The 21,039-nt window shown below is 59.4% G+C and overlaps 2 protein-coding genes across 2 annotated transcripts; both read left to right on the forward strand.

Moving 5' to 3' along the window:
- Positions 1 to 704: 704 nt before the first annotated feature.
- LOC140653642 (aldehyde dehydrogenase family 3 member B1-like) lies at positions 705 to 9,890 on the forward strand. Its single transcript, XM_072865949.1, is given in 12 exon segments — positions 705 to 1,177; positions 1,961 to 1,975; positions 1,977 to 2,164; positions 2,585 to 2,747; positions 5,408 to 5,518; positions 5,678 to 5,798; positions 5,942 to 6,027; positions 6,264 to 6,345; positions 6,683 to 7,069; positions 7,151 to 7,317; positions 7,538 to 7,637; positions 9,298 to 9,890. Coding segments are annotated over 12 exon segments (1,869 nt in total). The 5' UTR covers positions 705 to 922; the 3' UTR covers positions 9,492 to 9,890.
- Positions 9,891 to 10,236: 346 nt separating this feature from the next.
- LOC140653644 (aldehyde dehydrogenase family 3 member B1-like) lies at positions 10,237 to 20,061 on the forward strand. Its single transcript, XM_072865953.1, has 10 exons — positions 10,237 to 10,645; positions 10,822 to 10,984; positions 14,261 to 14,371; positions 14,492 to 14,612; positions 14,756 to 14,841; positions 15,078 to 15,159; positions 15,626 to 16,012; positions 16,256 to 16,422; positions 16,619 to 16,718; positions 19,790 to 20,061. Exons 1-10 carry the CDS (start codon positions 10,524 to 10,526, stop codon positions 19,981 to 19,983), a joined length of 1,533 nt encoding a protein of 510 aa, XP_072722054.1. The 5' UTR covers positions 10,237 to 10,523; the 3' UTR covers positions 19,984 to 20,061.
- The last annotated feature ends 978 nt before the right edge of the window (positions 20,062 to 21,039 follow it).

Consider the following 21,039-nt stretch of genomic DNA (forward strand, 5'->3'; position numbering starts at 1 on the left):
CCCTATGGACGGACAGGGGACCTGTGGGGTCCATCGGGAGTGTCTGCGGGGTCCCCATGGGTCAGGGTGGTCCCGGGGAGCAGGATGATGAGTGTCTGTGGGGCCCCCGTGGGTCAGGGTGGTCCCAGGGAGCAGGATGATGGGTGTCTGTGGGGCCCCCGTGGGTCAGGGTGGTCCCAGGGAGCAGGATGATGAGTGTCTGTGGGGCCCCCGTGGGTCAGGGTGGTCCTGGGGAGCAGGATGATGGGTGTCTGCGGGGTCCCCATGGGTCAGGGTGGTCCCGGGGAGCAGGATGATGGGTGTCTGTGGGGCCCCCGTGGGTCAGGGTGGTCCCGGGGAGCAGGATGATGGGTGTCTGTGGGGCCCCTGTGGGTCAGGGTGGTCCCGGGGAGCAGGATGATGGGTGTCTGTGGGGTCCCCGTGGGCCAGGGTGGTCCTGGGGAGCAGGATGATGGGTGTCTGTGGGGCCCCCGTGGGTCAGGGTGGTCCCGGGGAGCAGGATGATGGGTGTCTGTGGGGCCCCCGTGGGTCAGGGTGGTCCCGGGGAGCAGGATGATGGGTGTCTGTGGGGCCCCCGTGGGTCAGGGTGGTCCCGGGGAGCAGGATGATGGGTGTCTGTGGGGCCCCTGTGGGTCAGGGTGGTCCTGGGGAGCAGGATGATGGGTGTCTGTGGGGTCCCCGTGGGCCAGGGTGGTCCTGGGGAGCAGGATGATGGGTGTCTGTGGGGCCCCCGTGGGTCAGGGTGGTCCCGGGGAGCAGGATGATGGGTGTCTGTGGGGCCCCCGTGGGTCAGGGTGGTCCCGGGGAGCAGGATGATGGGTGTCTGCGGGGTCCCCGTGGGTCAGGGTGGCCCTGGGGAGTAGGGTGAGGGGTGTCTGTGTGGTCCCAATGGGTCAAGGTTCATGGTGGTGGTTTGGTGGCCATGGGAGTTCCCCAGCGCCACTGCCCCATGGGGGAGGTCCCATCCCATCTCATCCCAGGCCTTGTCCCCATTGCCAGCCCCATGGAGGCGGGGTGCTGTCTCCCCACTGCCTGCCCCACAGAGGCGGGGCACAGTCCTGCCCGCCCCTGGCCGTGGGGACTGGCCACCAGCCCCACAGCATTTATGAGGGGCACCCTGAGCCTCGGCAGTGCCAGCCCGGCCTCACGCTCCTCTTGCCGCCACTCAGCCCCCCAGGTAGGCACTCGGCTGGCCCCACGGCTGGGCTTCTCCGGCCCCACGCAAGTGGAGGCTGTGGGGCACTGGGCACCCCGCTGGGTGGGTGCCCTCGAGGAAGGGTGGGTGCATTGGGCATGGAGAGGGGTGGGGGGGGCAGATGTGGGGCTGCGGCTCTGCCCCCCAGCTCTGGGCATGTCTTCACATGCTGGTGGAGCGATGCTGTGCCCAAAGGTGGGCTGGGCTGCGGCAGTACCGGCGCTGGCTCACACGGCCCCACACCAGGGTCCCGGGGGATCCCAAGGGTCAGCCCGGGATGCTGCCCCACACCAGGGTCCTGGGGGATCCCAGGGGTCAGCCCGGGATGCTGCCCCACACCGGGGTCCTTGGGGATGCCTGTGGGGCAGCCTGGGATGTTGCCCTGCATCGGGGGCTCTGGGGATCCCAGATGGGCAGCCTGGGATGCTGCCCCACACCGAGGTCCCCACAGGGTGACCCCACGTCGGCAGAGCAGCCCAGGCAGGTCCGTGGCCGGAGGCTGGCAGCCGTCGCGGAGCGCGGGGAGGGCCCGGGAATCCCAGGCATCCTCCGTCGGGCGCACCGGGGCCTCCGGCAGCTGCGCCGGGCTGAGTCACCCCACGGCCGGGACAGCCCCGAGCTCCAAGCCGCCCTTCAAAGGTGCCGCGGGCAGCCCCGGCCGGCTCGGGGCACGGGTGTCTCACTGCTGGGTGACTCCTCTTGGGATCGAGCCGGCATCTCTGGCGCTTCCAGCTCCGACATAACCCACCCCGTGTCTCTCCCCAGGGCCACCACGCTCTCTGTGGAGACCAGCAGCTCCTTCCCGCAGCTCGGCATGCACCAGCCCCTTGAGCCCCCCGGGCAGCAGCCCCCGGGCTGTGGCAAGTGCAGCCCCGCGGGCAGCGATGCCGGGAAAGCCGCCGGATGCAGCGCAGGCAGTGGGGGCAGCGGAGGCATCGGGAAGGGGCCGGTGATCTGCAGTGCCGTATGGTGAGAGCGAGGGGCCAGGGGCATGTGGCTGGGGGCAGAAGGGAGACGGGGTGGTTGGGGTGAGGTGGGCAGGGGGTGCTGTGGCGGTGCTGGGGTCCCCACGTTGGTGCTGATGAGGGATGCTGGGGGACAAATTTGGGGTCCGTGGGCCACCATACACCAGCGTGGCCCAAGGGAGGAGACAAGGGACTGCTGGAACAGTGCCATGTAGGGGGCAGAAGGAGCCCTTGTCCCTGGCAGCAAGGGGAAGAGCCAGGTGTCCAGGCTCCCTGCCCTCTCCCCAGGGACTCTGGGGCTCCAGTTTGATGCTGGGCTGGGATGAAGCAGAGCTGGGGCGACGTGGAGCTCCTCTCCCTCATCACCCAGAGCGCGAGGGGCTGGGATGGGGCTGGGATCCTTCTGACGTCCCCGTCCCCGCAGCGGGAACCCCTACGCGGGGCTGGTGAGCCATCTGCGGGCAGCCTGGCTCTCGGGGAAGACGCGGCCCATGGAGTACCGCGTGGCCCAGCTGGAGGCCCTGGGACGCTTCTTGGACGAGAAGAAGCAGGACATCCTGGAGGCCACCGCCTTGGACATGGGCAAGGTGAGAGGGGGCCGGGTGCTGGCCACCAGGGTCACATCTTTGGGGCTCTGCATACCCCCTTGTCTGGGTCTTGCATCCTCCTGGGTGCAGGTGTGGGGCTCTGGGTGTGGGGGTCCCCTCGTCAGGGTCCTGCATCCCCCTTGATGTGCCCCAGGGCTGGTGTGGCGCACCTGTGGGTGCTGGGTCCCCGCAGAGCTCTCCAGAGCCGGAGTTAGCCACATCTCACGTAGGGACCGTGCCGCCAGGCAGGCTCGATGCTGCTAACCCCGTCCCCAGTGCACTTAAACCAGGCAAAGCCCCCCTTGGCCGATATGAGGTGGGAACCTCAGCGTTACCGAGCTTCACTCTCCATGTCCTCCTCACGCATCGAGTCCTCGGTGGCTTCATGCGACCTCCGCAAAGGGTGATGTCCTGGGGTGCTCCACGCCAGCCTGGTTGCACTCAGGATTACCAGCGTTGTGCAACGTGCTGGCCTTGCACATTCCTCCCAGGGCTGCTCAGGGCCGGGGCGGCTGACCAGCCTCGCAGGGACTGGTTTTGCTGGCACGGTGCTGAGCCGTGCGGTGGCACAGGTGGGGACCGGGATGTGGCTCTGGGTATTGCAGCATGCCGGGAGCTCCCGGACAGCCTGTCGAGGAAGCGGGAGCATCCCTGCCATGGCTCTGTCTAGCAGTCTCAGCTCATCTCTTCTCTGTCGGTTGCTTCAGGACCCTCTTCTCCCCCTTTTTCCCTTCCTGACGTGTGCTGCGGCCCAATAGACCACCGCAGGCTTTGGTTGCGTGGCATTAGGAAACGTTTTTGGAGGGATGGCTTGCCCTGGTGCAGCATAACTGGTCTTATCTGGTAGTGGTAGCACTCGGACCCAAAGGATTTGTGTCTGTGGGTCTATCAGCACGGCGGCCGTGCCCTCAGACACGGGTTTCAACATCCTGACATCTCCCCAGGCTTGTAATTACCTTGTTTATTTGAGGTGAGGGCCTTCTCCTTCAGCCAGGGGTTGATAGGCATCAGCACTCCAAGTGCGTCCTTCGTCTCTCCTAATTGTATGTAATTAGAGCCGGTTGTCTAGTAATATGCTTGTTATGCAGTCGGGCCTTCATAGTTAGATGGAGAATTCATCTGGTCTTACGTATCTGAGGCGGGTACCTCACCTCCAGGGATGCCGGTTTCTCTCCACTGATGATTGAAGGAACTTGGATGACCTCAGACTTAATGTCCCATCTTACAACCTTCATATCCCATCGAAACCCTTAATGTCCCATCTTACAACCTTCGTATCCCATCAAAACCCTTAATGGCCCATCTTCACCAGCAATTTCCTCATCCTCCTAGTGATGCAACTGTCAGCCCGGGCCGAGCGCGGCCCCGTTGCTTCACCAGCCATCTGATGTGCCTGCTGAGCCCTCACGTCTAGGAGCAGCTCGGCCTCCTGGCAGTGGCATGTGTCCAGGCGCTTGAGTGGCGTTGGGGACCTGAAGGTCTCTTGAGTCGGGCTTGGTGGTAGAGCATGAGAGGTTGCTGCCTGGGAGTCAGCAACCAAACTTTCCAACCCCAAAGTGGTGTTTTGGTGCAGTGATGGAGGAAAGCTCCCACCCAGGGGTGCTTTTGGGTTGGAGGAGTCCAAAGGACGTTGTGGTGGAGGGTGTCAGGCAGCTGTGCCCACCGTGCTTTGCAAACACGGCTTCACAGTGCAGGAGCTTTGCTCTCCTGCTCTCCAGGGCGATGGAGGGGCTTTACTGAGCCCGCTGAGTTATCTTCTTGTGTCTTCACACTTCTCCTGCAAGAACGGTCCTGAGCTGTGCTTCACGGCTGTGGTTACGGCAGTGGGGAGGACCCACCGCGTGCAGGAAATGCCTCGGCAGCCCCTGCGATCTCGGCTCTGACGTCCCGCCACCGCTCCCGAGTCACTGTCCATTTAGTCACTGCCTGTTGGGACAGTCTATCTTGGAGAAACCTGCTGGGTTTGTTTAATTCCCCGACCGGGGCATCTCACCTGACCTGCCTTTCCCAGCCGCGTGTCGGCTCAGTGCAGGAGCCCCAGGAGCTATGGGGGGTTTCTGCCCAGGACGGGAGTCAGGTGGAGTTCAGCCGAGCTCCATCATGAGGCATTTAATTAAACGGTTGCTCTTCTTCCTATTTCTCTTTGAACAAAGCAAGGTCTTAAGTTCAACTTTCGTGCATGGGCTGTGGAGGGAGCTCGGGGCTTTGCTTCCAGCTCACGTGCCCAAGTGGTTGGGACACAAATGCACCAGTGCAGGAGCACCGTCCCATCCCAGGTCAGCGGCACGGAGCTGCCTCTGACACCGGTACCAGCTTTCCTATAGCTCCTGGAGCGCCGGTGACATTGCTTGGTCCCCCCTTGGCTCAGGGCTCTGTTGCCAGGTGAGCAGTTCACAGATGCTGAGCTCAGGAGGCTGTTAAATATTGTGAAGATGTTAAATATTGTTTTTTTCCTCTGGCCAAATACCTATTTTCATAAAATTTCAGGGACTGTGATATTCCCTGGGGGTTGCAGGAGTTGATAGCAACTTCTGCTTAATAGCTTCTACTTAATAGCTTCTACTGCTCTTCATGGGCAGAAGAGGGGGGAGATGTCTCCTCTGGATGGGGAGGAGATGGGGTGGGTGTTGGGGTGATGCTTATGTGATGTCCATCCCCAGCCGTCCTTTGAGGCTTACTTCACCGAGATACTTCTCTGCAAGAACGAGCTCAACAACACCCTGAACAACCTGTCCCACTGGATGAAGGACGAGCACGTGGACAAAAATCTGGTAAGGCAGAAGCTCTGGGCTGACCTGGGAAGAGAATAGAGGGAGAAGAATTGCCACTGGCAAGGGGCAGAGCGGGCTGGGGAGCGGAGTGCTGCGTGCTGGGCTGAGGCAGGGCAGGAGGTGGTGGGAACGGCACTGAGATCGTGGCCTTTCTCGCAGGTGACGCAGCTGGACTCGGTCTTCATCCGCAAGGACCCGTACGGGGTGGTGCTCATCATCGCGCCCTGGAACTACCCCATCCACCTCTTCCTGGTGCCCCTCATCGGGGCCATCGCTGCCGGTGAGCCGAACCTGTCCCCCGGCCCGGAGGATCCAGGCAGTGCCAGGCACTGACGAGGGCACCTTGTCCCCAGGCTGGGGTGCCAGAAGGGCTGGCTGTCACCATGTCACTGCTCTGATGTCCTGCCTATCTCCCCCTCCCAGGTAACTGTGTCATCATCAAACCCTCGGAGACAGCCAAGAACACTGAGAGACTTGTTGCTGAAATGCTGAGCTGCTACTTGGACAATGTAAGAAGCTCTCCCTGTCCTTGTCCCTGTCTCTGCCCCAGGGCCATGGTGCTCCCAACCCTGCCTTGCACGCACCAGCACCACACCATCCCTGGTTTCGGGTGCTGCCGTACCTCCTTCCTCCACGCTCTGCCAGCGTCCACACGCCCGGCAGCCCAGGATGCTGCCGGTGGGGACAGGGACAGAGTGGCCCAGGCAGATGCTGACAGAGGTGGACCCTTCCTCTTACGTTGCAGGACTGCTTTGCCGTAGTGACCGCCGGCGTGCAGGAGACCACCAGGCTGCTGGAGAACAAGTTTGACTACATCTTCTACACCGGTACGTCCCGGGGGCCAGAGCAGAGCCCTGCCTGGTTTTTGTGCAATGAGGGAGCGGGATTCCCTCTGGACACCCCGCTGTGGCTTACCCTGCCCATCAACGTGAGATGGTGGGCAGCCTGCCTGCGAACAGGCCCCCTTCCCTGCCCTCTGGGAAGGCAGGGCTTGTGTTGGGGAGCTGGTGTCAGGATCTGTTGGAGGACCAGGATGTGTGTGTCTGAGGGTCTGGTGGGACTTGGTGTGTTTCCCCTGGACCTGGCTCCCCAGAGTGCCACGTCCCAGAGCTGTGCTGTGGCTGGTGGGATCCCTGCCATGATGCATCTCTTCCCTGCCCTCAGGCAGCCCCTCCGTGGGGAGGATCGTGATGGCAGCCGCTGCCAAGCACCTGACGCCCGTGACGCTGGAGCTGGGGGGCAAGAACCCCTGCTACGTGTCCGACACCTGCGACGTGCAGAACGTGGCCCGGCGGGTGGCCTGGGGCCGTTTCTTCAACGCGGGGCAGACCTGCGTCGCACCTGACTACGTGCTGTGCAGCGTGGAGATGCAGGAGAAGCTGATGCCCGCCCTGCGTGAGGCCATCACCGAGTTTTTTGGCTCCAACCCCCAGGAATCCCCCGACTTCGGCCGCATCGTGGGGGACAAGCAGTTCCGCCGCATCCGGGCGCTGCTGTGCAGCGGGCGCGTGGCCATCGGAGGACAGACGGACGAGAAGGAGCGCTACATCGGTGAGGGCACAGGGCACAGGGCTTGTGGGACCACCCGTGCTGGTGCGCCGAGTGATGCGTTGCCATAACTCTTCCCCTCAGCTCCCACGGTGCTGGCAGACGTGCTGCCCTCTGATCCTGCCATGCAGGAGGAGATCTTCGGGCCCATCCTGCCCATCGTTGTTGTGGCCAACATGGACGAAGCCATTGACTTCATCAACGCGCGGCCGCGGCCATTGGCCATCTACGCCTTCTCCTGCGACTGCAAGGTGCGTGTGGTCCACGGACCAGAAAGGGGAGGTGAGGGTAACGGGGCAGCAAGGCTAGCGCCCACCTTGCCAACACCCCAGGGCACGCTCGGAAAAGTCTTTTGAGCCCAGCTGCTCTGGGCACATGGGGCTGATGGATGAGTCGGGTGATGTTTGACAAGGCGCTGCCTGTGGAGCCAGGGTGCGAGACCCACGTCCACCTTCTCTGCTTCCCTCCCAGGTGGTGAACCAGGTCCTGGAGCGGACAAGCAGCGGTGGCTTCTGCGGCAACGACACCCTGATGCACGTGACATTGACCTCGCTGCCCTTCGGTGGGATTGGTAGGTCCAAATCCCCCAGCCTGCCTGCCCCTGGCCAACGTGAGCCAGGCGTGATCCCACCCACTGTGCCTGAGCCACGCTGGCCGTGGTGAGGAAGGGTCTCAGAGGAGACGGGGCACCCAGGCCTGGGCCGCAGGTCCTGAGGGCTCCATGGTCTGTAGGGAAATCCTTCTGCACCAGATAGGACCCCACCAGAAGCCCTTTGCTTCGCCGCACCATGGCTGAGCTCTTGAGCTTTGCAGCCCTGTCTCCGCTGAACATACGTGGAGCACTGTGAGGTTTCTTCTCCCCGTGCTTGGTGTCCCAAGCACAGTGTTCCCTGCGTACGTGGAAATGCTTCATATAAAAGGCAGAGAAGTTTGTACCGCTTGGGTATTTTCTTGGTATTTCTGAGCAGCATGGGCACCGTGAGTGAATTTTGTGCCAGGGTTGGGTTCCTGCCCTGCTCAGGCTTACCTGGGATCTCCTCAAGTGCTGTTCCCCTTGGTCTATCCATCACTGCTCCTCGTCTGGGAGCACATCCAAGACGTTGTGCTTCTTGGGTAGGTGAGCTTCCTCCTGCCGACAGCGTGGTGCTGGCTAGGAGCCCTTAACGTCACTCAGGAGCAGGCTTGTACATTCATTCTGCCTTTTAGGACTAAATGGTAGGAGCAAAACGCTTATAAATGTCCGGGAAATCTGCTTATGGTAACTTGGAGATCCTCCTCAGCAAAGAGGAAGCGTTTCTGCTCTCCAGGGGCAACAACAATTGTTTTCTCGGGTGAAAGGGGAGGTCTGCTCAGCCCTGGGCCCTGGTTGTAGCATTGGCCAGGGAAGAGCACAGGAATACAGGAAGCCTCTGACGATGTTTCCCCAGAATACTTTCCCAATCTCCTGCTCTCTTCCCCCGAAAATTCTCTGGGGAAAATATCTCAGTTTTATGCTGCCCATGCTCAGCATCTCTGTCGGGGCTGGCAGCTGATTCAGACATAATAGGACACCACGACATCAAAGCACAATTAATTCCTTGCCTGACTGTGGCTCAAGGAACAATTTTTGGTGGTTCCCATACCATAACTTATCTTTATGGAAATGATTCACACAAACTGCCTCAAATTATCAGGTGAAGCCATTTTACAGCAGCCCGGTCAGGTGAAGGGTCTGAAGTCATCGGGGTGAGATGGCATTCACCAAAGCTTCCACAGTAGCTCAGACGTGAAGTCATTGGGCTATTAACTGCGATGTGCAACCTCAAGCTTAAACCAGCCACAGGAATCTGGAGAACCGGTGCTGCCGATGTGGCTCCAATTTTTAAGAGCTCCAGGAAGAAGCTGACCTTCATAGGGGCCACGCTGGTAGCTCCTACCCATGGGTAGATATGGTGGAGGGAAATCGAGCCTTGTAGACCCAGCAAAGCTTATGTAGATAAAAGTAGGCCATTAAAATGATGCAGTTGGACCTCCAAACAGTGGAGAGCTGCAGAAGGATTTGCTGGACTGAGTAGCCGTAGAGCTGGAAAAGGCGCAGGGCAGGGTGAGATCTCCTCCACCACGTCTGCGTTGCTCAGCAGCGGGAGCATTTGCATGAGAAAAGCCTGTAAAGTTTTCCTTGTGTTGACGATGCTCGGAGTGGGCAGGAGCAGAGTCCAGTAGCAAGTCTGGACCTGTGCTGTGTGTTGCAGGAAACAGCGGCTTGGGGATGTACCACGGCAAGTTCACCTTCGATACCTTCACCCACCACCGCGGCTGCCTGCACCGCAACATGGGCCTGGAGGCCCTCAACGCCCTGCGCTACCCGCCCTACAGCCAGCAGAAGCTGGGGCTGTTGACGGCCACCTTCGAGATCAAGCGCAAGGGCACGTGCACCCTGCTCTGAGGGCTGCCCCGCACCGCTCACGGACTGGGGGGGGGGGGAACTCCTGGCTGGGTCCCCCCGGGAGCAAACCCACCCTCCCTGGGAGGCTGGTATCCTCCTCCCTCCTCGGCACCGGTCCCCTTTTCCCTTGCCACGTCCTTTGCCCAATGCACTTTGGACGGCGGGGATAGATATCTCCTCCTGCACGCTCGCTCCTCCCCAGCTGCCTTTGCTCCGGACTGTTTGTCAGGACACATCTGAAAAGGCAAAAAAGTTCTTTTTCTTCCCAGCAGAGAAACGGTCTCCGCGAGGCTGAGGACCAGCAGTTAGCCCCACCTCCCGTTAGATGGACCTTTCCTTCTGGATGAACCTCATTCTCTCTCCCCTCTTAGTGCTGGCTGTTGCTTTTTCCTCTGTGTAACCCTGCCTGTAGTAAAGATTTTGCATTGAGCTCTCCTGCCTGGCCTTGCCTTGTGCCTCCGTTGCCTGGCTTGGGGGGTGCCGGGCAGAATCCGGCAGCCGAGCCCCGGGGGGTGGGTGCCCAGACCCCCAGCGTCCCCATCCATCACGCTGACACCCTCAGCCACACCATCGCCCCCCACTGGGGTTACGTCCACCTCCAGCACCCTGTACCCCGTGGCTGCGTGACAGCGAGGTGCCCCGGGCTGGATCCGGGACACGTCTTGCATCCCAAGTGGTCTGGGCTGGAGCGGAGCCAGCGGTGACGTGCGGCGGGGCAGGCAGCCAAGGGGCAGAGCAGGAAGCTGGCAGCCTCCTCCTCTGGGGGAGCGGGCTGTAGCGGGGACTGGAGTGGCTGCCTGCCTGCACCCTGCCTGCACCCTGCCTGCACCCTGCCAGCCCCACGGGCAGCCGCAGAGCTCAGCAGGGTCCTGGCTGTGGTGCTGGCTGGGTTCCCCGAGGCCACCTCCTCCGGGTAAGGCACCCCGTTAGCTGGGGCGGGGAACCTGTGGTTTGCAGCCCAACCAGCGCGAGGCTGCCGGCAGCCTACGGGCAGCCCTGGCGTAACTCGCTCCGTGCCGCTCCCTTGGGACCATGGAGACCGTCAGCGTCGTCCCGCAGCCCGACGTGCAGCAGCCCCGGGGTAGCGGGGCCGGGAAAGCTGCCGAGGATGATGGCGGCGGTGGGAAGGGGAGCGTGGACGGCGAAGCCATGAGGTGAGAGCGTGTGGCTGGGACAGAGGGGAGACAGGAGGGGTCCGGCTGCTTTGCCCCCTCCCCAGGGCTTCGGTTTGATGCTGGGCTGGGGTGACATGGAGCTCCTCGCCCTCGTCAACGGGAGTGCGAGGGGCTGGGACGGGGCTGGGATCCCCCTGACGTCCCCGTCCCCGCAGCGGGAACCCCTACGCGGGGCTGGTGAGCCGCCTGCGGGCAACCTGGCTCTCGGGGAAGACGCGGCCCATGGAGTACCGCGTGGCCCAGCTGGAGGCCCTGGGACGCTTCTTGGACGAGAAGAAGCAGGACATCCTGGAGGCCACCGCCTTGGACATGGGCAAGGTGAGAGGGAGCCAGGAACCGGGGGACCCAGTGGCTGGCGGAGCCGAGGGGCTGCACACAGCCCTGCCGGCTCCTGCCGTCAGGCGGAGGATGGATGCAGTGCCCCAGTGGAGCTTTCCCACCCGTTCGGTGCTCCCTCCCCGCACTGGGATGTGGTGGAGGCAGCGAAGGGGAGACTGAGCTGGAGCACATCCCAGCCCACCTCCTCCAGAGCTCATCCCTGCCCCCAGTGCGGACAGAGGGGGGCTGTGGGGAGCACCCAGACGTAATTATCCGTTCCCAAACCCGCCAGCCTCAGTTTACCTCTTTTCTGGGCAGGTCTATCCCCGACTCCCGTCACCCCCTCCACGTGCTCCCTGCCTTGCGCTTTCCACCAAACACCATCCACTCCCCTCTCTCGCCGCTCACCCAGGCTGCCGCTCTCAGAGCCCGGACCCCCCGGCTTTGCATCGTCCCCTGCCTCTTTGCTCCCTCCCTCCCACCTATGTCAGGGTCACCAAGGGCAGAGGCAGAGCAGACCCGTCCCCTTGTGTCTCTGTAAATCCTCAAAGAGCTCCAGCCCCCCCAGCCCAATAGTTCCCCCTTTGGTACAGCTCATTCGCCCGCAGCCAGAGCCTCACGTACCACGCAGGGCTCATCGTCTGTTGTTCTCCACCCTAGTTCACAACTTCCCTTTAGACACCCTCCCCATCCTTTACCACAGTCCGGATCGATGGGATCCCCATCATTTTTCCTATTTTTAAGCAGCCAGCTCTTGTGCTGAGAGGAGACCCGGAGTAATGCTCGATCCCGCTAGGGAAAGGTGTGCCGCATTTCACCCCGCTTCCCGTTTGCTTCTGCACCCTTTGTGCTTCTCCTTTCCTGAAGCCTCCAACACGGGGTTTGGGAAGCGTTGCCCACGCACGGTGCTGCCGGCGCTGACTCGGTCCCGGGCCGATGCTCCCTTGGCGGAGGGCAACGGGACCACCTTCCCTTCCCTGCCCGGTGGTGAGCGTCTCGGTTAGGTCTTGCCGGTGCGGTGCTCGCCGCTCGTGTTGTGCCCAGCAGCTGGTGGCCAGGGCTGTGGCTGGCGGTCGGTGCTCGTGTGAGGGTCTCACCCATCCAACCTTCAGCGTGAGAGAAGAGAAACGGTGCCGGCCGACAGCTGCTCTCACCCAAGGGATAAATCTGAGATGGAAAAACTCTGCCGATGAGCCCAAGACCCATCAGCGTGCCATTGGGGGTTAAAATTTGGGATTTAACACCTTGCTTAGTACAATTATTAACTATTTCACAGTAGTACGGTCACGAATTTTTTTAAATCACATGGTTCCTTCTGCATCTGCCCACACCAAGCCCGGGTCGGCAGCACCTTGCTGAGGGTTATCCCCCAAGCCACCGGCGATAGCTACGGCTTAGTAAACCCCCGCAGCTCACACGGGGACACAAGGACGGTGCATCGAGCAAGATCAAAGGTCTGTCCAGCCCAGGCTCACTGAAGGATGCTCAGAAACAGGGCAAATACACGTGATACTTCCAAATAATTTTGGAAGCCAGCAGCACTGCCGCCTGTCCACAGCGAGAGCTGGGTGCGTGCTCCATACTTGCTGCCGTGGCACTGCGGGCAGCACCAGCCAACCGGCAACGTGAGGTGCCCCTGGGGCCACAACTCCCATGAAAGGAAAAACGAGATACTACTGCTGCTCCCTTACCAAGAGAGTGATTTGTGCTGTCACACGAGGGAGTCAGAGCATCCTTCTGCCTGTGGTTCCTCTGGTCTCTTCCTGGGGACACGTTGGACACCTCCTCAATACCCTCCCTGGTTGCTCGGTCTCTGCTTCTTCTTTCTTCTACTCTACAGCGAGGTACCAGACTTGGTCTTCGCTGGCCTCGTCTCGGAAAGCCCTGTGCGGGGCTCTGCTCCTGCTTGGGCTGCATCCCCTGGCACAAGCCCAGCTGCCCCAGCCCGCCCGAGACACCCCGCTCGCCCAAATGCCCACCGCAGCATGCTGATAGCTATCGTTAGTGTTGACCGCGCTTCCTCATTTGCCTGAGGTTCCCTTTTCCTCGGAAGAGACATCCAGTGTGTCAGTCTGCTCGTGCTGTCGGCTCTCGCTCTCCCTGGAGGAGCAGCTTCTTCCAGCTTCTTCCTTGGTCTTGCTTCTCCTCCTGATGTCGTGCCCAGCCACACGCCTGCACTGCTCCCAAACTCCTCTGCCCTTTGAGCTCCCTCTCCACATGACTGTCCCTCCTCCTGCCCTGCTGAGGACAACCTCTGGAAGCCTTTGCTTCCTGCTCTCCCTCCTTCCTAGGCTTGGTGGTGGATCTCCTCTCTGCTTTCTCAGGTCACTCTGCCAAAAAAACCTGCACAAACAGGCTCCAAAATCTGCATATTGCCTTTTCTCCCATATTTCCTCCCAAATCTTGACACCTGGGTGGTGAATATCCCCCAGAACCGGCTGGCTTTATCCTTTGAACCTGCCACTTCCCCACCAGGCCCTATCCACCTCACCTTCCACTGTACTCCTGGGTGAGAAGAAACCCAACTGTAGGACAGACATTGAGGTGTCGCCCATCGATGGAAGGGGAGGAATTCCTGGCAGAGCTGGACGTCAGCACCAGTGCTATTCCCATGCTGGTGACACGTCCACGGTGGGGAAGTCAAAGCCAGGTGAAGCGGGGTGGCGGGGGATTTGCACCCAGGTCTCTTCTGAGCTTTTATTTCTTGGGCTAAATCCTTGCAGACTCTACCTGAGTTACTCTCTGGCAGGTCCTGAAAAAACAGCCTGTCCTGCTGGAGTCCATCGACTCACCTGTTTTGTTTGTGCCGGTGTGAAAATGTGATAGAAAAAGGGGTCGTGACTCGGGATGCTCTTGTCTCCAGACCAAACAGGACTCAGTAGCCAGACCAGCCGTTTCTTCCCCAAAACACCACCACTGCCTTCACAGATCCTTCTCCTCCCCAAATACTTAATTTTCCCGAACCTCAACTAAGCTCCCAGCAGGGAAAGCCCGGCCGCAGGCAGGTTACTGCCGACAGGACTGGCACGGTGATGTTGCAACGGGATTCTGGAGCTCACCAAACCCCGACACCGCAGACGTGGTGGGGCTCACCCTCTCCCCACGGCGGGCTGTGCCGCGCGGCTTGGGGGTGATAGCAAAGTGCGCATCCACCACAGGACATGAAGTGCTTGGGTCCCCAAATCCTGAGTAAAAAAATAAGCAGGGTAGGGATAAGAGCTGCTGCCGTGCTGCAGCACATGCAGAGCTGACTCGTAGGGTGCTCTGTGTCCCCAGCCGCCCTTCGAAGCCGAATTCTCTGAGATTCTCCTCTGCAAGAATGAGCTCAATGAGACATTCAACAACCTGTCCCACTGGATGAAGGACGAGCACGTGGACAAAAATCTGGTAAGGGGGAAGATGAGGGAGAGGATGGGGGGAAGGATCCACCTGCCAGGCAGAGATGGGTGGGATGTGGGCATGGAGACAGTGGTGCAACGGACTCCTGATGAGGTGGGTGTCCTGCAGGTGACCCGGCTGGACTCGGTCTTCATCCGCAAGGACCCGTACGGGGTGGTGCTCATCATCGCGCCCTGGAACTACCCCATCCACCTCCTCCTGGTGCCCCTCATCGGGGCCATCGCTGCCGGTGAGCCAAACCTGTCCCCCGGCCCGGAGGATCCAGGCAGTGCCAGGCACTGACGAGGGCACCTTGTCCCCAGGCTGGGGTGCCAGAAGGGCTGGCTGTCACCATGTCACTGCTCTGATGTCCTGCCTATCTCCCCCTCCCAGGTAACTGTGTCATCATCAAACCCTCGGAGACAGCCAAGAACACTGAGAGACTTGTTGCTGAAATGCTGAGCTGCTACTTGGACAATGTAAGAAGCTCTCCCTGTCCTTGTCCCTGTCTCTGCCCCAGGGCCATGGTGCTCCCAACCCTGCCTTGCACGCACCAGCACCACACCATCCCTGGTTTCGGGTGCTGCCGTACCTCCTTCCTCCACGCTCTGCCAGCGTCCACACGCCCGGCAGCCCAGGATGCTGCCGGTGGGGACAGGGACAGAGTGGCCCGGGCAGATGCTGACAGAGGTGGACCCTTCCTCTTACGTTGCAGGACTGCTTTGCCGTAGTGACCGCCGGCGTGCAGGAGACCACCAGGCTGCTGGAGAACAAGTTTGACTACATCTTCTACACCGGTACGTCCCGGGGGCCAGAGCAGAGCCCTGCCTGGTTTTTGTGCAATGAGGGAGCGGGATTCCCTCTGGACACCCCGCTGTGGCTTACCCTGCCCATCAACGTGAGATGGTGGGCAGCCTGCCTGCGAACAGGCCCCCTTCCCTGCCCTCTGGGAAGGCAGGGCTTGTGTTGGGGAGCTGGTGTCAGGATCTGTTGGAGGATCTGCCACTAATGTGTCTGAGGATCTAATAGCCATAACTGGGTTTTCTAATGGCTGAGCTGGGGGATACCACGGTTGAGCTGGAGAGGGTGAGGTGAGGGCTGGAGGTGAGGGCTCAGCCGCGTGCTGCACACCAAGGTGGGTGCAGGACAGGAGTGGGACTTGACATGTCTTCCCTGGCCCCGTCTCCTCATAAGGCTAAGGCCACAGCTAGGGCTGTAGCATGGTGGGATCCTCACTGTGATGCATCTCTTCCCTGCCCTCAGGCAGCCCCTCCGTGGGGAGGATCGTGATGGCAGCCGCTGCCAAGCACCTGACGCCCGTGACGCTGGAGCTGGGGGGCAAGAACCCCTGCTACGTGTCCGACACCTGCGATGTGCAGAACGTGGCCCGGCGGGTGGCCTGGGGCCGCTTCTTCAACACGGGTCAGACCTGCGTCGCACCCGACTATGTGCTGTGCAGCGCAGAAATGCAGAAGAAGCTGCTGCCTGCTCTGCGCGAGGCCATCACTGATTTTTATGGCCCCAACCCTCGGGAGTCCCCCAACTTTGGCCGCATTGTGGGGGATAAGCAGTTCCAGCGGCTGCTGATGCTGCTGCGCAGCGGGCGTGTGGTCATCGGAGGACAGACAGACGAGGAGGAGCACTACATCGGTGAGGGCTTGAACTTCACATAAGTCTTCATCCTTGCATGGAGTGGACTTGGATTTTGGAGAGGGTCTCACAACTGGAGGGGAGGTTCTAGATAGAAGTGACATTTAGGGAAGGTTTGCACAGGAATTGTGGAGCTTGGTGAGGCGTCCTATCTCAGAAGAGGTATGGGTCTTGGGGAGCGGACCAAGGTGTCACCTCCAACCTCTGTGCATGGCTGATGCCTTTGGGTTTCTCTCTCTGCAGCTCCCACAGTACTGGTGGACTTGCAGACATCTGATCCTATCATGCAGGAGGAGATATTCGGCCCCATCTTGCCCATTATCATTGTGGCCAACATGGATGAAGCCATTGACTTTATCAATAGTCACGAGCGGCCGCTGGTTGTGTATGCCTTCTCCTCCAATGACAAGGTATAGTGTACAGCCTGTGTGAAGCCAGGGCTACGCTTGCCCCATGCTCCTTGGCAGGTATATTCAGCCATGTTCATGCTCCAGAAATTTTCTTTAGAGCAGACAGCCCTGGTTGTGGAGGAATGACTGCAGCTGGCGTGGGAGGTGTGGGAACAGGGTGCGAGACCCACGTCCACCTTCTCTGCTTCCCTCCCAGGTGGTGAACCAGGTCCTGGAGAGGACAAGCAGCGGTGGCTTCTGCGGCAACGACACCCTGATGCACGTGACATTGACCTCGCTGCCCTTCGGTGGGATTGGTAAGTCCAAATCCCCCAGCCTGCCTGCCCCTGGCCAACGTGAGCCAGGCGTGATCCCACCCACTGTGCCTGAGCCATGCTGGCCGTGGTGAGGAAGGGTCTCAGAGGAGACGGGGCACCCAGGCCTGGGCCGCAGGTCCTGAGGGCTCCATGGTCTGTAGGGAAATCCTTCTGCACCAGATAGGACCCCACCAGAAGCCCTTTGCTTTGCCGCACCATGGCTGAGCTCTTGGGCTTTGCAGCCCTGTCTCTGCTGAGCATGCGTGAGGTTTCTTCTTTCCATGCTTGGTGTCCCAAGCACAGCGTTCCCTGTGTACATGGCAATGTCTTGTTTAAAAGGTAGGGAATTTTGAATGCGGCCACCACAGAAACATCTCTAGACCTTCCCTTCCACATGCGGTGCCTCTGTAGGGTGCTGGCAGCCAGCCAGTCACACCCGTCCCACTGCTGTGCTACCTCTTTTCTCTGCAGAAGAAAACTTGGAAATTGTCACTTATCCACAGTTTTCAGGAACTCAGAATTTCAGTTTTTCATGGATCTCCATTTTGGACTCTGGGTCTGAAGACAGCACAATTTCCAATGAATTCCCAAATGTACACATGTTCCTGAAGACCTATATTGCCTAAAACCGTTGAGGAGTAAACAGCAGGGGATCCAAATCACAGCCTAGCAGAGATGCTATGAGGGTTAAAAGCTTTACAAGCATTTGCCATCATCCTATCTCAGAACTGACAAACCACCCAAAGGTGATATTTTTAAGGCAAATTTATTTAAATGTGCAATTCCTAATGGTCCTCCCTGTTGCGTCACACAAGGCTTTTGGAAATTGGCAGAGACTGAAAAGGTCTAAATTTGATTCTGAACCTTGTGCTGAAGCTTCCTGCTGGAGAAAGGCAGCCGAGGAGGCTGTTGCTCCACTTCCCACAGTATCACAGTCTTCTCCGAATCTACACCGGCCACCAGGCAGTGGTTTTAGGTTTACACTTGATGAATTCAAGCAATCACGCAAGGATACCCTGCAATGTGAAGCAAGGAAATGAGTATCAGCTATAAGTTGCATAGCTCTCATGTTTCAGTTCATGTACGTGATTTTGCGCTTCCATGGGATGTTTTCTATCCAGAGCATCAGCTGGAAAACAATCCTTTCATTCTTTTAAAGGCTTCAGAACAAAGCTGTGTCTAGTTCTGCATTCTTCCACCACAACCCAATCCAGATGCATGAGTAAGAACAGGGCAAGAATGCACGATATTTCTTCCTGAAAGTCTCCTAGCCTCTATCCGTTTCCGGCTCAAATGATTTGCTAAGCCAGAAGGGTCCCGTGTGTTCGGTAAAGGGTGCTGGACACCACGTACTTATCCAGGCTCTCCTTGAATCCAGTGAAACTTTTAGTCACTACGATACCCCCGTGACCTGGCATTTCACAGCTCACGGACAGAAACAGCACTTTGGGGCTGTGCTTCTTCTGGCTTGTTCTGGATGTCTACCTAGGCTGAAAAAACCCATGTCCAGAAGTGCTTCTCTCTTCCCTCCAAGAGGAAGGAGTCTAGGTGGAGGAGACACCCACTTTTGAGTAGATGACCTTCACTACCATGGGAAAACAGCTCCTATTCTCCGCTTGAGACTCAGCGGCTCAGCTGGCTGAGAGCCACCCAGTGACCTTCTTCATGCTGGGGCTGCTGATGTGCGAGATACCAAACATAACTCATCAGCTTGACCAGGACTTGCATTTTATCAGGAAGACTGACCAGCTCAAGCTGATGCAGAATTTTCAGCTGATCACCATCAGCACACAGATGGATTTCCTTATTTTCTGCCAGCTTGCCTGGCTTTCCCGTGATTGCTCCTGGCCAGCCAGCTTTCACCTCCCATTTCACTCATCCTTGGAGATGGGTCACATCCTCACCAAAGCCACCTTGACAATCACCCCTCTCCACTCCTGGAGTCTCGCCGGCAGCGGGGCTGGAACCAGCATGGAGGGGACGCGTTTTGGAGGGTATCTCTGCAGCAGGGAAGCTCATCTGGTGGGAGCATCTTGCTGCTGCTGCCCGCTCCAACACATTGTCAGTGACGCCCTTCCCAGTCGCTCTGGCACCAGGCAAGGTTTCATGATCAGGAAGGTTTTTTGTGTGTGTTTGGTTTTTTTAATCAATAAAAGTTTTCAGAATTAGAGTAAAAACAGAACAGAAACTTGAGAGGGGATGTAGGAAGCACCTGCAAAAGAAGAGTTGAAGATATAGAAACAAGACCAGTTTTCTTTACTGGGTGTTTTAGGTGCTTAAGCATCTGTGGAGATGGGGACACATCTCCCAGCATCCTCAAGGGCATCTGCAGAACAAGATGGACCTGTTTCAGGCTGGTATAAAACACCGCTTCCTCTGGAGGGTGAGGATGGGAGGGCAGCGACAAGTGCTCTCGCTGCCTGTTCTCTGCCACGCCGCACTGAATGTGCCGCCTTTCCTGATCCCCCCACTCCAATTCTCCCATCCGCCAGCAAAGTGGGGGCACTTTGGATCCTCTCCCCAAAACAGCAGGATGATGTGAAAGGCTCCAGCCTTCGCCCAGTTTCCTCGGCTCAGAAGTCATCCAAGGCACAGTCCCTCCTGTTGGGAAGACGACGTTTTGCGAAACTCTTACTCTATCACGATTTTTCTGAGCCTGGCTTAACGTTAAGCTTTGCACCAAGGCTAAATGCGTTACCTGAAATGGTGAAATCCAGACTGACGAGAAGGTTGTTGGGGACCTTTCCTCCTCCCAGCCCAGTCTTCCTCCTCCAAACATCCCTCAAGCACCATTTGGGTGTCCAGCTAGGCCACCTCCATGGTCCTCTTTAGATCGCTTTCCGAGGAAGCTTGGCCACGGCCAGCCCTCCTTGCCAACCCTGGTGTCAGAAAGCAGCTGGATGAAGACGTGGTGCCATCCACAGACACAAGCGGTCTCCATCGCCAGCACCTCCTCCGTGCTGCCCTTGAGAGGGGAGCTGGGAGCTTAATGTTAGGCTCGTTGGCCCAAACGGTGGGTGAGCGATGTCCAGATCCAGCCACCAACCGGGCATCTGCACTGTGTGTTGCAGGAAACAGCGGCCTGGGGATGTACCACGGCAAGTTCACCTTCGATACCTTCACCCACCACCGTGGCTGCCTGCACCGCGGCATGGGCCGGGAGGCCCTCAACGCCCTGCGCTACCCGCCCTACAGCCAGCAGAAGCTGCAGATCGTCCGGGCCGCCTCCGAGGTGAAGCGCAAGGGTGCCTGCACCCTGCTCTGAGGGTCCCCCGCCGCCGCCGCCATGATGTCTCCTGCCACTGGTCATGGCGGTCCTGGTGGCCATGTGCAATAAAAGGCGTTTCCCTGCAACCGGTGACCTCCTGTGCGCTTCCCTTCCACCTCCCTGCCTGCCCCTGCCTGCTCACCTGCTGCCTTCACAGCAACCCACCAATCCGAGCATGGGATGGAGCTGCTGGCCAATAGGAAGGAGAGAACTGGGGAGGGGTGGGGCCAGAGGGAGGGTGGAGCCTGCCTGCAGCTGGGGCAGAAAGTGGGGCAGGGCCCCACAGGGAGTCCCTGTGCCCCACATCTCCCTGCACGCAGGTCCCACAGCAGCACCCCGCTCCCCCCACAGCCCCCTCCTGCTCCATCACCGCTGGCCCCACCACAGCAGAGGGGCTGGTGGGGTGCTCCGGGTGATGTCGGTGGTGACCTCCTGCTGCCCATGCCCCCCCTTCGGGGACTCTTCCCCCGAGAAGGTCCACAGCAACGCTTTCCTCCCAAATCCTTGAGCTGGGATCATCCCAGTTTCCTCCGCCCCATGCCCTGCAATTCACCCTCCCTTATCTCGCGTGGGCTGGCAATCTCAGCAATCAAATGGAGACCTTGGGGCAAGCACGGGCAATCAACTGGAGACCTTGGAGTAAGCACGGACAATCAAATGGAGACCTTGGAGCAAGCACGGACAATCAAACTGAGACCTTGCAGTGAGAACGGACAATCAAACTGAGACCTTGCAGTGAGCAGAGGCAGCTGAGCCCAGAGGAGATGGACAGGTAAGATGCCAGCAGGGACAGGAGGCCTCCTCCTGCACCATTTTGGGCTGTGCTGTCCTCTGGAGCCCCTCTCTGCTCTGTCCTGGTTGCTTTGGCTCCATCCTGGTAGGTTTCTGGTCTCTGTTCCTCCATCCCAGCTGCTCCCCCTCTCTTCTGGCCCTGCTGCCCCCAAGCCTGTGCTTTGAAAACTGAGAAACCAAGTCAAACCCAGCCCATTTCTTCTCAAGAACAAAATCCCGTTGGAGATGTCCCACCTAGCATGGTGCACGGTCCCTGGGGGG

Source organism: Ciconia boyciana, chromosome 6 (genome assembly GCF_034638445.1).
Source record: "Ciconia boyciana chromosome 6, ASM3463844v1, whole genome shotgun sequence".
NCBI lineage: Eukaryota > Metazoa > Chordata > Aves > Ciconiiformes > Ciconiidae > Ciconia > Ciconia boyciana.